We start from the raw sequence: 16,639 nt of genomic DNA, 5'->3' as shown, positions 1-16,639 counted from the left end.
AGTCACGAGTGAATTTAACTTGTCCTCATTTTTGGTGCACTTGACACTATGGCCCATTATATCTATTTGCTTGAAACTCTCACTTTCTCTGTCTCTGTGACATTGTGCTGTTCTAGTTTTCTACCAGTTTTCTCCTTCCTCTTCCTCCACTGGATCCCAATGTTTCTCAGTACTCTTTTTGTGGCCTCTATGTGCTCATCAGCATTCACAAGTTCAAAGCACCCCTCTTAAGCTGATGACTCCCTCACTATACTTCCAACCCTAACCACTCAGCCAGGCTTAATTCCTATATTTTTAGCTGCCTATAGGATCATTCCATTTGCCTAAAACCAAATTAATCATATCCTCCCTACAGAACATAATGTATTCAAAACAAACAAAATAGAAAAATCTGCTTCCCTTTCTAGCTTCCTCATTTTAGCCAATAGTGCCACCATTTTCCAAGTTTCAACACTTGTCTAGACAAGAGTCATTTTTGACTCCTCCTCCTCCTTACCTTGCACAACCTCTACTTAAATCCAATCACTGAATTTTCAGATCTGGAAAGAACTTTCAAGATAATCTAGTTTGTGCTCATTAAACATAAATAAGAGACCTTGAGGCTCAGACATATTGGTTGCTTGCCTCAAGTTCTTCCAACCCTGATTATAAGACACTTTCTATTACCAAGACTTATTTAATTGCATTTTTCCAAAGCTTCCACACAAATCTTTTTTTTTTTTTGAGAGGGAGTTTTGCACTGTCACCAGGGCTGGAGTGCAGTGGCGTGATCTCAGCTCACTGCAAAAGAGGGTTCAAGCAATTGTCCTGCCTCAGCCTCCCAAGTAGCTGGGACTACAGGTGCCCACCACCACACCCAGCTAATTTTTTGTATCTTTGGTAGAGATGGGGTTTCACCATGTTGGCCAGGCTGGTCTCGAATTCCTGACCTCATGATTCGCCTGCCTTGGCCTCCCAAAGTGCTGGGATTACAGGCATGAGCCATCGCACCTGGCCCACAAATCTGTTTTCTTTGTAGAATCAGAAGATCTGGGTTTGAACCCTTAAAAGCTGACTATAAGCAAGTGAATAGTAACTGCTAGTTTAAAAACTGCCTCCTGACTTAGAATTTATGATAGATATCAGATTAAATTTAAACTCCTCAGGCAGGTATTCAAACCCCCTCCCACTCCTCCTCCTAACCCAAACTGGCTGACTTTAGTATCAAGCATGGTTTCTGACTAAACAAATTCTGTTTCAGTTGGCAGGTCTTCTTCCTATCTTTATCTTTCTCATTCCTGGTTCTTGACTTCTACTCAGTTGTTTCCCCAGCCTAGAAGAGCCTTACACCTCAGCAGACACTTCCTTTAAGGCCCAGATTGACCAGCATTCCCAGCATGGGTCTTTCTTTTTTTTTCAATCTCCACAGCATCTCAACTCTACTGCAAAATCTTACACAATATATCTTTCACTTATCTGCGTAGTGTTCTCCAAACTAAGGAGCTAAATAATATTAAACACTCAAATTTATAATAAAGGCTTGCAAATTTGTTCTTACAACGAAACACTGGATTCTGCTTTTTAGAAAGCATTAAATTTGATTTACATTCAATTTTACTGGGCCAAAATTAACAAACAAGGGTTATTTTTTTCACAGTGACTATACCAATACAGTTTTTCAACAGTGAATAGAATGCGTGATGCCCTCGAGGAGCTCATAATCTAGTGTTAATAAAGCTAGATATGCAGACAGAGAAGGTTAAAGAACACAACATAACATATACCATCTTACTCATCAGCTTACTTATGTCATTATTTCAACATCAATCCACAGCCAAAAACCTGGAAATAAAACTGTTATCATGCTGGGTGCGGTGGCTCATGCCTGTAATCCAAGCACTTTGGGAGGCCGAGGCGGGCAGATCACCTGAGGTCAGGAGTTCAAGACCAGCCTGGTCAACACGGTGAAACCCTGTCTCTACTAAAAATACAAAAACTAGCCGGGCGTGGTGGCGGGCTTCTTGGGAGGCAGAGGCAGGGAGAAGTGCTTGAACCCGGGAGGCGGAGGTTGCAGTGAGCCAAGACGCGCCACTGCACTCCAGCCTGGGTGACAGAATGAGACTCTGTCTCAAAAACAAACAAACAAACAAACAAACAAAAAAACCATCCTCGGCTGGGCGCGGTGGCTCATGCCTGTAATCCCAGCACTTTGGGAGGCCGAGGTGGGAGGATCACGAGGTCAGGAGATCGAGACCATCCTGGCAAACACAGTGAAACCCCGTATCTACTGAAAATACAAAGAAAAAAGAAAAATTAGCTGGGCGTGGTGGCGGGCACCTGTAGTCCCAGCTACTCAGGAGGCTGAGGCAGGAGAATGGCGTGAACCTGGGAGGCGGAGCTTGCAGTGAGCCGAGATCGCGCCACTGCACTCCAGCCTGGGCAACAGAGTGAGACTCCGTCTCAAAAACAAACAAACAAACAAACAAACAAAAAACTATCCTCATCAGACACACAAAACCTCCACAGCAATAAAATAGCAAAGAGCCATGGTATTCGTGCCTTTTATCCACAGGAGTGGCTCACTTACACTCTGTCTCCACATGCTCAGTTACATGGTTTTCTTCAGGGTTTGTCTGATTAGAAGGTGCAAATTCTAAAAGAAGGCTAATTCTAAAAACTTGCCAACAAGGGAGGAAAAAAACTACAGAACTAAACAATCAAAATGGGTTCACTCAACAAACACTGAGTACATCCTTACTGAATACAAAGATGAAGACTACAAGATTTAAATATGATATTTTCACCCGGTAGATTAGTAAAGTTTTTTTAAATGAAAATCCCAGTACTGGAATCAAGGGAATTGGGTCCCTCAAACACTTTGAGGGGCAGGGGGGAATATTCTGGAGGACAATGTGGTAGTATGCATCAAACGCTTTGCTGTGCCTGCCCTCTGAATTAGCAATTATGCTCCAGGAATACAGGCTATGAAAATCAGAAGCAGCAATACAGACCTATGACAAGTAGGCTTGTCACCACAGTAATTGTAGTGTGATCATAAATATAATGTATCTTCCAGGATGAACATTTATATGACAAAATACAATGCAGTCATTAAAAGCTGCCACCCAGAAGTCTGAAGGATATAAAGAAATACAGATGAAAACGTCATAAAACAGGCCAGGCGCGGTGGCTCATGCCTATAATCCCAACACTTTGGGAAGCCAAGGTGTGTGGATCACCTGAGGTCAAAGTTCAAGACCAGCCTGGCTAACAGGGTGAAATGCCATCTCTACTAAAAATACAAAATTAGCCAGGCATAGTGGCGCATATTGGTAGTCCCAGCTACTTGGGAGGGTGTGGCAGGAGAATCGCTTGAACCCAGGAGGTAGAGGTTGCAGTGAGCTGAGATCACGCCATCGCCATTGCACTCCAGCCTGGGCGACAGAGTAAGACTCTGTCCCAAAAAAAAAAAAAAGAAAAGAAAAAGTGATAAAACCATATATAACGTATAATCCCAATTTTTAAAATGACCATATTATATATATAATATATATTTATAATAAATATATAAATCCTGGCCCTTCTACGTACAAGCTTATAAAGTTGAAGTTTTTTACTAAGTTTCATTTTCCTTTTTGTGAAATGATGACAATAATAATACCTACTTCATAAGGATAAAAGAGCAATCCCTGTTGTGGGATTCTGTTCTGAACAGGACATTGACAATGTCAAAACCTCCCAAAAGGAGCTTCAAACTTCCAAGCACTAACCACTGCATGTGTAAGTTACAACAGCTTTCTAACTGGTCTCCTTTTTCATCTTTCCTCACATTGATGCATCCAACACTACCACCAAATCAATATTCCTAAAATCCTAATTTCATGTCATTTCCTTGCTTTAAAAATCTGTAATGGCCTCAAGATGAGATTCTCCTTAGGCCAACATAACTTGACCCTATTTTACCTGCACTGGGAAGTATTGACAGTAGTGTGAAATCAGGTTGTTCTAATTTGAAGCCTGAGTACACCACTTATTAGCTGTGTGACCCTGGGCAAGTAAGTTAACCCCTCTAACACTTCCTCAGCTTCTCATCTCTAAAATGTGGCTAGTATTCATCATATGGGTGTTTTTACAGAGTGAAAATTCATATAAAGTGCTTACTTAGCACTTTACATGTATGCCTGGCACTGGAGATGCATCCTTTAAATGTGAGCTGTTACTACTACTTCCCTAAACTGTCTACTCCACCTGGGCTGCTCTTCTAGATCATTTCTAACACACATTGCCCAACTTAGGCCTTTGGCTGGTGGTGTTCTCACCCATGAGGCACCATTCCATCACAATCACCACCATCAACAAAGAGTATGTGTTCAACATTTACACTATATATTCAAGGTGTAGGCTGGAAATACAGAGGAAAAAAAAAAAAAAACAGTCCCAAACCTCAGAGCTCATAGTCTAATAATGAAAGAGAGACAGAGGAAGAGGTCCAATAATTAGGGGTGACAAAGGAAGCACTTCCTGGAGGCAAGGGAGATGCTTACACTGACTCCAGAAAGCTGCGTGGGTGAATCAGGCAGTGTGGGTGCATGTAGAGTAAGAGCATCCAGTACAGCAATCACAGTCACTGTATTGAGTCTGGCACCGCTGGAGTACTAAGGCTAAGGGAGAGCAGAGGCTAGATCAGTGAGGTCAGGAAGTGTTGGCACTTTATTCTGCAGGCCAGCAGCAGCCACTGAATAATATTAAGTAGGGTACACCTGCCTAGGACTCTAGAAAAGCTTACACTGTGCTGTCCAACACGGAAGCCACATACAACTACTGACTGGAAATGTGGCTAGTGTGACAGAAATTAAATTTTAATTAATGTAAACTTGGTAACTGATAGCAATTCAGTTATCAGAAACCTTTTATGTATGTTTGGAACAATTAAAGAGTATGTAGGCCGGGCGCGGTGGCTTACGCCTGTAATCCCAGCACTTTGGGAGGCCGAGACAGGTGGATCACAAGGTCAGGAAATCGAGACCATCCTGGCTAACATGGTGAAACCCCGTCTCTACTAAAAAATACAAAAAATTAGCCGGGCGTGGTGGCGGGTGCCCCGCCCGTAGTCCTAAAAATACAAAAATTAGCCAGGTGAGGTGGTACACACCTGTAGTCCCAGCTACTCAGGAGGCTGAGGTGCAAGAATCGCTTGAACCTGGGAGGCAGAGGTTGCAGTGAGCCGTGATTGCACCACTGCACTCCAGTCTGGGCAACAGAACAAGACTCTGTCTCAAAAAAAAAAAAAAAAGAGTATTTAATGAACTTTAAATACAGATCAATTATTTCTGATGAAAATTTAATGTCCAAATTTAAATGTGCAGTAAGTGTAAAATATGTATCAGATTTAGAAGACTTAGTACAAAAGTAAAATATCTCATCAATAATCTTTAATCACATGTTGAATATTTTGAATGTATTAGAGATTACATTAGAATTAATTTCACCTGTTCCTTTTTATTTTACTGCGGCTACTAGAAAATGTAAAATGACGTACATGGCTGGCATTATACTTCTATTGGACAGCAATGATCCAATAGATCCCAGGACAGCTGAAAGAGGAAATGAGACCAGAAGCAGGAGGAACAATTAAAAAGACTCTGATAAGCATCCAGGTAAGAGAGACAGGCCTGATTATCTAAATTCTGCCCATCTTCAAAACCTAATTCAAGATACACTACTGCCTCCAAAAGCTCTCCTAATCCTAACAATTCCCAAGGAGTTACCTTTCTCTGAACTCCTGAGGCACTTATCTGTAGCATTCACTTCAACACTCATTCATTTGCCACCTGTCATTTCTATTTAATTTTGGGGTAATTTGTTTCTCAGATTAGACCAGAAGCTCCCAGGCTAAGGGCCATAATTTAGGCACCTTTAATTTTTGCATGCTGTGTAATGCATTTTTGATACTTTTAATAAACACAGGTACATGACTCCCCAAAAATCTGGATACACCTTCATGGGTGACTTTACCTTTCCACAGCAGAAGGTACTGAGAATCTCTTTTCCTTCAAGAACCTTAAAGACAGGAGCTAAAATGATGTAAAAATCAATAAAAACTCCAAGCCAATGTTCCGATAAAGTAGTGATATTTAATCAGTGAGCAAGCATTAGTAGACTGTATAGGATACCATCAAGAAAAAAAATGCCAAGACAGAAGAATTTAGGCTTTTGACAAATTCCATAAAAAGTCAAACAAAAAATTTCTGATCATCTCTGATCTCTACCGCCAGAGATAACCTTTGCCAACCTAAGCATTAATAACTTTCAATCAAGGAAAAAACATCTATTTTAAAAATTAACCCCTAAATCAATCCTTCTAATAAATATCACATTTTCTAGGTAGGGATACACATATTACCAGTAAATTTACAACTCAGCATTTTCCCATCTAAATTAGAGTAAGGTGAAGAAAAAAACCTTTCCAGGGAAATATTAAGTAGTATAAATGTATTTTACTGCATAATCGATAAAGTATTTCACCTAAAATACCATTTAAATTTTCTACAACACTTGACTATACAACGGCCAGCTTGCACCACTACAGAAATAGGAAGCTAGCAGCAACTAGTAAAAAGCAAGGGACATTCTGTGGTGATCAGTACTGACCTGGGAACTTTGCAGTTTTCAGATTTTTCATGTTTGACATTTAAAACAGAAAACTGACAAGTTTCTAATAAGAAACTAAAAGTTACATCAGAATTGATCTTCTTGCATGTGTTTAATGACTACGAAGTGGATATTACAAAGTGCAGTTGAAGACTCTATCTCCAAAGAAACAATCGAGCAATCAAAGATGAGCTAGGATAGCTTATAAGGGAACAGAAGGCAGTCCTTTCTATTCTGAAAGGCAGAAGAAATGGGAGAAACCTGTCAAACAACCTGGATGAAATCAAGGAGTTAACAAGCAACACTCATTTCCTTTAGCACTGTGAGAAAATTCCGGTTGCTAATAGAAAGCTGAGGAAAGTTTGGTTTGGCTTGTTTCATTTTGTTTTCCTTCCAAATCATCACTGAGTATGAACGACTGCTTTCCTCTCCTCACATTACTCAGTAAAAACTCCCCCATTGAATTGTCTTCCGGTGCCCTGCTCCCCAGCCTCCCAGAACGGCCCCCGCCCCCGCCTCCCTCCCAGCAAACGTGCTCAGACGCCTCTGGGCTTGTTGTGGTCTCGCCAGTCTGCGGACGAGCGCTCCAAACTCAATGGACAATGGAGCTCACCCCCGTCAACGCGAACTACAAAGCTCAGGAGGGCCATTTCCCTTTTCCTGCCCAGATGCTGTTTTCGCTCCTTCGAAGCAAGATCCCATGCTCGACTAGATGGCCAGTGTGAGCCAGGACCCGCCTGTCTCCTTCCCCACCTGCAGAGCTGCTGAGCCCCTCGGGCCCCAAATAAATTGTACCGCAGCGCACAGGCCAAAAAGGGCCCCCCACCACCAGGGGCTTGGCTGGGGACAGTGGCTTCACGGTCCAGGTAGGGATGGAGGGAACGTCTCTTGACGCTTGGTCATGGCCCTCAAGACTAAGCCGTCTCCACTGTCCCCCCTCCCCAGCTCCAACTTGCCTCCCCTCCCCCTACTGCGAGGAGACCTAGGAGGTGCGGGCAGGCAGCACCGCCACCTCTTCCTCCGGTGGAGCCCTCGGCCGACACTCACCCTTTCACCACAAAGAAGGGGTCCTCCATGGACATGGCGTCCCGGCCCCGGCCGCCTTCACCTCCTCCGCGCACAGGGCGCCCGTGCCTCCCGGTCTCCCTCCGCCCACCCCGCCTGTTCCCGCAGCTGCCCGCGCCTTAGTCTGGGGGAAGCCGAGCAGCGGGCACGCGCGCAGGCCAGGTGCACAGGACGGCCGCTGGTCCAGCACTCGCTCAGCACCACTGGCCGAATCCCGGACTCGGGCGCCGGCCCCCTCGGCAGCCTCCAGTCCCGGCTCCTCCCGAAGCGTCGGAGGGCCTGACCCCACCCCCGGGACCCTCGGCCGCGGCCAATCACGAACGCCGCCTGAAACACGACTTCCGCACCCCGCTCACGTGACCAGGGCATCTCTTCCCCCGCCCCCCAGTGGGCGGGGCTTAGGCCTGCGTCCCTCGGCCCTGGAGGCGGAGCCCTCGGGGCGGTGGAGGTGGGCGGGCTTCTACAGCCCTCTCCTCAAGCTTGAGGGTGAGGAGTGGCTTGTTCCCTCAGAGGTAGGCAGTCGGCTTTTCAGGATAAGCTGTAGTTGTACCTGATTTGCAGAATCCTCTTACCTTTCCTCTACTTTTAATACTTAATTTTGACAGTATGTAATTTATAAATCTATCTGGTCCTCGACTTAAAATGAAGCATAGTATCTGATTATAATGTTACACAGATCCTTTAAGTAGGTCTTGCTTTGTGTTGGACAGTGTGCTAAAGGTTGTGTATGCATCATCTCAGTATCCTTTGGGGGAAAGTATTATTCCCCCCTCCCCCTTTTTGGGGGGCAGGGTCTCTCTCTGTCACCCTGGCTGGAGTGTAATGGCACAATCACAGCTCACTGCACCCTTGACCTCCTGGGCTCAAGCGATCCTCCGGCATCAGCCTCCCGAGTAGCTGGGACTACAGGTGAGCGCCACCATGCCCGGCTAATTTTTAAATTTTTTATAGAGATAGGGCTCTCAGTATATTGCCTAGGCTGGCCTTGAACACCTGAGCTCACATGATCTTCCTGCCTCTGCCTCCCAAAGTGGTGGGATTATGGGCGTGAGCCACCACACCATCCATTTTTCTCATTTTGTAGATGAGAAAATAAGTTCAGAGAGGCTTGAAGACTTCCTGTAGTCACACAGCCTGGACAGGGCAGAACTGCAGATTCTGTGCACTTTCCACCAGATGGGGTGTACTTTCTGTTGCTGTACATTCTGCAAATAACCATGTAAAGTAATTTTTCATACAGCATATGGTGCTTCCCAGGAGAGCGCACCTTCGAGGAATAAAGAAGGGGCCAGGTATGACAACTTCCTCTCACTGTGGTTCAAGAACTATTCGAGAAAACATTTTGCCCAGAACCATTAACCAACTCATATGCTAGATATGCTATGAAATTTGTGGATGGGGATTGTGGACTTTGATTGCTGAAAATCATTGAGCACTTACTGTGTGTGTGTCAGGCAGGGTGTTAAGTGTTATCTCAGTTGCTCTTACAATGTGATAATTACTGCTATCATGCCCATTTTATAAATGAGAAATCTGAGACTCGGAGGTTAAGTGACTTGCCCAAGGTCACCAGTCTGGAGCTGGCACAGTCCTTGGAGCAACACAAACCCCGTTTAAACCTTGGCTCTATCATTCAGTTCCTCATCTATAAAACATAAATAATAATAGCTAGTTCATGGGTTGTTGTGATGGTTAAATAAAAATGTGTGTAAACCTCAAGATCCCAAAGGACTAAGTTACTGAAGTCAGGAAAACCAGTAAGGATGCTGCTAAAGTCATGTGGCCTGAAGGGATTAGGTCCAGACCAGGATGACAGCGATTGAGAACAGAGAAGGAGTGAATCTGACAGATGTTTCAAAAGGAAAACAAGACTAAACACCTAGACATGATGAGGGGCTGAATGGGTTTCAGGAGGGGAGAGAAGAGAGGGGTGAAAGCCAAAATCCCTGGAGGAGCGAATGATGGAAGGCAGATGTGGGGAAAGGAAGCAGTGTCCAATACTAGTGATTGCTAATGTTTATTGGGAGATAACTGTTTAATTTACTTAGCTGGGGAGGTAAAAACGTGTCATCGTTCATTCATTCAACAAGCACATGTAAATTGAGGGGCAGGTGAGCATGGTGTTGAAGACCATCCTTGGAGCCTGATTGCTTGAGTTCTGCTGCTTCCTGACTGTTGCATCTCAGGCAAGCCGCTTCATCTCTCACTATCCTCAACTGTGAAATAGACACCGTAATAACAGCTTCCTTATAGAGTGTCATGAGGTGATGTGTGAAAAGTGCTTAAAACAGTGCCTGACACATGTTGTGCTCCTACTGTGTGCTAAGCACTGAGACACAGGCATGAACAAGGCTTGGTTCTTGCCTTCAAGGAACTGTCAGACTGGTGGGAGAGACAGACTGGTGGGAGAGACGCACAGTGAGAGAAGGGCACAGGTTGCCATAGAAACACAGCGACAAGATACCAGTATATTTGTGTGTTTTCGGGGCTGGGGCAGGGGGTTCCTAAGCAGTGACTAGAAGCAGCCAGGAGAAGGGGGCCATGTTGCTGGAGTAGAAGGAAAAGGATGGGGGCAGCAGGAGCTAAGCCTGGAGGTGGACAGGGTCAGATTATCAGGGCCCTTGTTTGTAATGTTCAGAATAGTGGATGCTTCCTATGGACAGTTCCCCATGGGGACTGAGGGAATTGACAGGGTCAGATTGGCATTTGAGACAGATGCTTCAGTGGCTAGGAGGTTATGGTCCAGAGGAGGGATGAGGGTATCCTGAGCTGGGCTTGTGACAACTAAGGTGGAGAAGAGTGATGCATTTGAGACATACTTTAGAGGCAAAGTTAGTAGACTCGGTGACTGATTGGTTCAGGGTATGGGGGAATTGATGAAAGAAGAGGGAGGAAGGCTTCTGGGGTTGTAAATGGGTAGTGTTGGTTCCAACCATCAAGAAAGAGAACACAAGAGGAGGATTTGATTTAGGGTGAATGTAAATTAGCTGTTAGCATGTCAGTTGTCCCCACCAAACAGTAAACTCCTGGAGGGACAGGATACTACGTTAATGTTATTATCACCTAAGTGCCTGACACGGCCTCTTATTATCTGTTCCATGAATTTCTTAATCGGACCACATGTGACAGGTCAGCGTTTTATAAGTAGTAATAGAAGATAGAGGACAGGGGCTTGGGTTCCCATAATTAGGGGATTAGAAAAAGCACCAACAATGGAGATAGTGGAGTGTCAAGATATAAAATGTGTGTGTGTGTGTGTAGGTGTTCCTTTCTTTAATGTGTCACCCTCCTTTACCCTCTCTCAAACTAGACCTTGGCCTCCACTGCCCACAAGGAAAGGGAAGCTATGGCTAAAATGCAAGGAGAAACAAAGGAGGTTATTTCTTTCTTTCTTTTCTTTTCTTTTCTTTTTTTTTTTCCATTTAATAGGACCCACGTCCTGGCATAAACAATAGGTTGGGAAGAATACTCAGCAAAAACCCATCTCTTCCCACACCCCCACCCCTACCCCACCCCCAACCCAAAAGAACAATTTAAATTTCTCAGGGAATAAAAAATCAAAACAGTGGTTGTCTTGGGGGAGAGAGTTTGACTGGGAAGGGAAACTTTCTTGGGTACTAGAAATGCTCTGTATCTTGACGGAGTGTGTGTTACATGAGAGTATCATTTCTCAGAATTCCTCAAACCGAAACTCTTAATTGGACTTAACTTCTGTTCATTTTTCTGGGGGAGGTTGACATGCCAACTCTGAGCTTTCCGTAGAGTTCTGAGTGGGCAGCCAGGAGAATCTCTGGTTCCTGAGTGAGTCTCCAAAGTTAGGAGAGTGAATGAGGAAGGGAGCACACTGGGTCCTGCAATGCATCTTCTGCAGAAATAAGGAGATGGCAACACAGAGAATAAGGCACAGGCAGCCAAATGAGCTGAGGATCAGAAAGGAGCCAACCATATCACTGGGGATGCCAGGATAGACCTGAGAGGGATTGCAGTGGGTAGCCACCCCCTGCCCCTAGAAGCTGCAGGAATGCCATGACACCCCTACAAGGGGATCTCCCCTACTCTGAAATAATGACATTCAGCCTGCTCCTTCACTAGCCTGTTGTAAGGAACAACTGGATCATATATGGGAATAATTTTTTATTTTTTAAATTTTTTATTTTTTAAATTTATGAGGCCGGACATGGTGGTTCACACCTGTAATCCCAGAACTTTGGGAGGCCAAGGCGGGCAGATCACAAGATCAAGAGATTGAGACCATCCTGGCCAACATGGTGAAACCCCGTCTCTACTAAAAATACAAAAATTAGCTGGGCTTGGTGGTGGGTGCCTGTAGTCCCAGCTACTTGGGAGGCCGAGGCAGGAGAATCACTTGAACCCAGGAGGCAGGGGTTGCAGTGAGCCAAGATCACGCCACTGCCCTCCAGCCTGGCGACAGAGCGAGACTCCATCTCAAAAAAAAAAAAAATTTAATTGTGGTAAAATACACATAACATAAAATTTACCATCTTAACCATATTTAAGTGTACAATTCAGTAGTGTTAAATATATTTGCCTTGTTGTGCAACCAATGTCCAGAACTCTTTTCATCTTGCAGAACTGAAACTCTATACCCATTAAACAACTCCCCATTCTCCCCCAACAATCTCTGGCAACCACCATTCTACTGTGTGTCTCTATGAATTTGATTACTCTGGGTACCTCACATAAGTGGAATCATACAGGATCTGTCTTTTTATGATTTGCTTCTTTCAGTTAGCATGATATCTTCAAGGTTCATTCATTCATTCTACATATTGCAGAATTTCCTTCCTTTGTAAGCCTAATATTCCATTGTATATATACCACATTGTGTTTGTCCATTCATCCATCAGTGGACGACACTTGGCTTTCTTTCATCTTTTGGCTATAATGAATAATGCTGCTATGAACGCTGGTGTACAAATATCTCTTTGAGACCCTGCTTTCCATTATTTTGGGTATATACCCAGAAGTGGAACTGCTGGATATGGTAATTCTATTTTAAATTTTTTTGAAGAACAGTCATATTGTTTTCCATTTTACATTCCTGCTAAAAGACACACGCATTCCAATTTCTTCATATCTTCATCAACACTTGTTATTTTCTGGGTTTTCTTTTCCCTTATAGTAGTTGTACTAATAGGTGTGAGGTGGTATCTCATTATGGTTTTGATTCACATTTCTTTAATAATTAGTGATGTTAAGCACCTATTCGTGTGCTTATTGGCCATTTGTATATCTTTTTTGGGGGGTGGGGAGAAATGTCTATTCAAGTCCTTTGCCCATTTTTGATTGAGTTGTTTTGTTTTTGTTGAGTTCACCCTAAATCCTTCTTGAAACAAGGTAAAGAAAGGGAGAAAAGTGTTAACATAGATATAGGATATCATACTCTTCATCATTATCCAACCTTTTAGAAACCCTGATATACATGTACATGTTCCAGAACATTCCACTTAAGTTCCATTGATCTGGCTATGACTGTCTATGTTTCCTACCTCCAACCACAGAAAATATCCATACACATATCCAAAACACACTGGCCATGATTTATTTCCTCTTCTTGTTTGTTACCAACACCTCCACCACTGTCACCCTCTACACACTGATTTAAAATAAACAAGGAGGAATTCCAGTCAATTTACATATTCAGCACTAAGGAATGATGGAGAATTTGTGGAACATCCATTTGGTGGTCATTAGAAATGTTGTTTAAAAGTATGTAATGACATAGGAATGGCTTGAGTAAAAATAGCAAGACACAAAATTATACATATGATACAATTTCAGCTCTGTTCTTTCTTATACATTAAAATGTTTTGGTACATAGAAAATTTTTACACGTAGAAAAAAAGAAATGTATTTAAAGTTTGTCAACTACTACAATGAAATATTTACTTGGATAGTCAGAAATCCAAAAAGTTTTTTAAAAAGAAGAGAAAAAGTAATAAAAGAGAAGTGAAAAGCCAAGTGACCACATATGAAAAAGTACATCAGAAGTTAGCAGTTTTCAGCCTGAGCAACATGGCAAAACCCCATCTCTACAAAAAAAAATACAAAAATTAGCTAAGTGTAGTGGCTCATGCCTATGGTCCCAGCTACTCGTGAGGGTGAGGTGGGAGGATCACTTGAGCCAGGAGGCAGAAGTTATAGTGAGCCATATTCACGCCACTGCACTCCAGCCTAGGCGACAGTGAGACCCTGTCTCAAAAAAATAAATAAATAAATAAATAAATAAATAAATAACAGTTTTAAATCCTGTTTAGAATAAGGCAAGTTAGGAGGGTCTGAATGAATGGAAGTTGGTGAGTACTAAAAAGCTGAAATATGTTATTGGAATTCAGTGAATTTCTTGACAAGACGGTGGATTTGAACCACTGTAGGAAGGGGAGGTATGTTCTTTACCATCCTTTATGAATGTGACTATGTATAAGGAAAGAAAAATCAATCTGTGTTGGTAAACTGGCTCATTGCAATAATAGTACTAGTGATTGCTAATATTTACATACTATGTACCAGGCATTGTGCTAAGTGACTGATATGGTTGGGCTGTGTCCCCAACCAAATCTCATCTTGAATTCTCATGTGTTGTGGTGGGAGGGACCTGGTGGGAGGTAACTGAATAATGGACGTAGGTCTTTCCCGTGCTGTTCTCGTGATAGTGAATAAGTCTCATGAAATCTGGCAGTATTATAAGGTGGAGTTTCCCTACACAAGCTCCTGTCTGCCTGCTGCCATCCACGTAAGATGTGACTTACTCTTCCTTGCCTTCAGCCATGATTGTGAGGCCTCCCCAGCCATGTGGAACTGTAAGTCCAATAAACCTCTTTCTTTTGTAAATTGCCCAGTCTTGGGTATGTATTTGTCAGCAGTGTGAAAACAGACAAATACAGTGATACACATGCATTATCTTTAGAAGCTCCAGAATCCCCATATGGGGCAGGTTTTAGAATGTAATTTGGTTGGACAGCAGGGCTAGGGGACTTGATGTGGCATGGGAGACCCCTGTCTTTTCTTTTTTTTTTTTTTTTTGAGATGGAGTCTCACTCTGTCACCTATGCTGGAGTGCAGTGGCGCAATCTCTGCTCACTGCAAGCTCCGCCTCCCGGGTTCACACCATTCTCCTGCCTCAGCCTCCCGAGTAGCTGGGACTACAGGCGACCACCACCACGCCCGGCTAATTTTTTGTATTTTTAGTAGAGACGGGGTTTCACCATGTTAGCCAGGATGGTCTCGATCTCCTGACCTCATGATCTGCCCGCCTTGGCCTCCCAAAGTGCTGGGATTACAGGCGTGAGCCACTGCGCCCGGCCTCTTTTCTTAAATTATTGGTTTATTTGGGATTGCTTAAGACAGCTGATGGCAATTATGCGTGTGTAGTAAAAGTACTCTAATGCCCCAACAAGTGACAAGTGACTTCTTGGTTCCACCACTGCTGATTTCATTGAATCCTCACAATAATACTGTAAGGCAGAATTGGTTATTACCTCCATTTTCTATGAGAAATCCCAGACTCAGAGAAGTTAATAATTTGGTCAAAGGTCACATAGGTAGGAAATGTCAGAGCCTCATTTGAAAATAAGTTTGACTCCTGAACCCATGTTCTTTGCTACAGTATTCTACTCCCATTTGTACAAGGACTAGCCTTGGCCAAAAATTGGCAAATGGATTTTACCTACCCACAGAAAATGGCTCCAATCAAACTCGACACAGACACAGACACAGACACACACACACACACACACACACACACACACACACTTCTACTGAATTAAAAAAGAAATAGCCGAGGGGAAACTACTGATTAAATGTAATAAAATATATTATGTTGAAAACAACATTATTTAACAAACAAGACCCTTTTGCTAACTTGATAATTCATCATTTGGTTTTTAAGGATGAATTGCACTAACTGCAAATGAGTCAGATTCCTCAGAGGGGCCTTAAAATACATATAATAAATCAGGTATTAAAAAGCCAAACACATAAAGGGATTTATAATGAACAGGATAAGCACAACCCACTCTGAAAAGTGCGGCCTGAGATTTAAGTTTAGACTATTGCTCAGAGGTGAGGCTTGTTTTTCCACAAAAAGAATGCGACGGATTCTCCCTACCTCAGTGCCTCCCAGCTTAGTGGGGCAGTCTTACCTGTCCTTGAAGATCTTGGCATAATTGAATCTATTAAAAATTTTAAGGACTATTAAAGCTATGCTATTAAAAACTGCATATTAATATTGGAAAATATCAATTTGAAAAGAATTTACAAAATACTATTAGGACGTAAAACCCTTTTTTGGTAAAATGAACAAATAAAGGTATGCTTATATGCAGACATATGTAGTCAGCAAAACCACTGAAAAGAAATACACTAAAATATGTTAACAGCAAATTTTTTCCTTTCTTCCTCCCTCCTTCTCTCTCTACTTCCTTCCTTCCTTCCTTTCTTTCTTTCCTTCTTTCTTTCTGTTGCCATGGTTGTAGTATAGTGGCGTCTCAGCTCACTGCAGCCTTGACCTCCCAGGCTCAAGCAATCCTCCCACCTCAGCCACCTAAGTAGCTGAGACTACAGGCACATGCACCACACCTGGCTAATTTTTTGTATTTTTAGTACAGATAGGGGTTTCACCATGTTGCCCAGGCTGGTCTCGAACTCCTGGCCTCAAGCAATTTGCCCACGTCAGCCTCCCAAAGTGTTGGGATTCCAGGTGTGAGCCACCATGCCCGGCCAACAGCAATTTTTTCTGATGGGTGATTTTTATCTTATCGCTCTCTGGGTTTTTTATATGTATTTGCCCTGTACTCTGGATTAAATTTACTAATTTGCAATTAGAATACAATGACTTAAAAATGAAAGACATCGGTCAGGTGTGGTGGCTCACGCCTGTAATCCCAGCACTTTGGGAGGCCAAGGCGGGTGGATCCTGAGGTCA

The 16,639-nt window shown here is 43.1% G+C and overlaps 1 protein-coding gene across 1 annotated transcript in view; it reads right to left on the bottom strand.

Moving 5' to 3' along the window:
* The window catches only part of STX6 (syntaxin 6), a 49,977-nt gene extending 41,996 nt beyond the window's left edge, over window positions 1-7,981 (bottom strand). Inside the window, exon 1 of the mRNA XM_003824725.5 lies at window positions 7,678-7,981. Within this exon, the coding sequence (XP_003824773.1) occupies window positions 7,678-7,712 (35 nt within the window). The 5' untranslated portion in view covers window positions 7,713-7,981. The remainder of the gene's footprint in view (window positions 1-7,677) is intronic.
* Window positions 7,982-16,639: the final 8,658 nt, after the last annotated feature.

The sequence above is a fragment of the Pan paniscus genome, chromosome 1, assembly GCF_029289425.2.
Source record: "Pan paniscus chromosome 1, NHGRI_mPanPan1-v2.0_pri, whole genome shotgun sequence".
NCBI lineage: Eukaryota > Metazoa > Chordata > Mammalia > Primates > Hominidae > Pan > Pan paniscus.
This window is presented reverse-complemented; position numbering and strand designations above follow the sequence as displayed.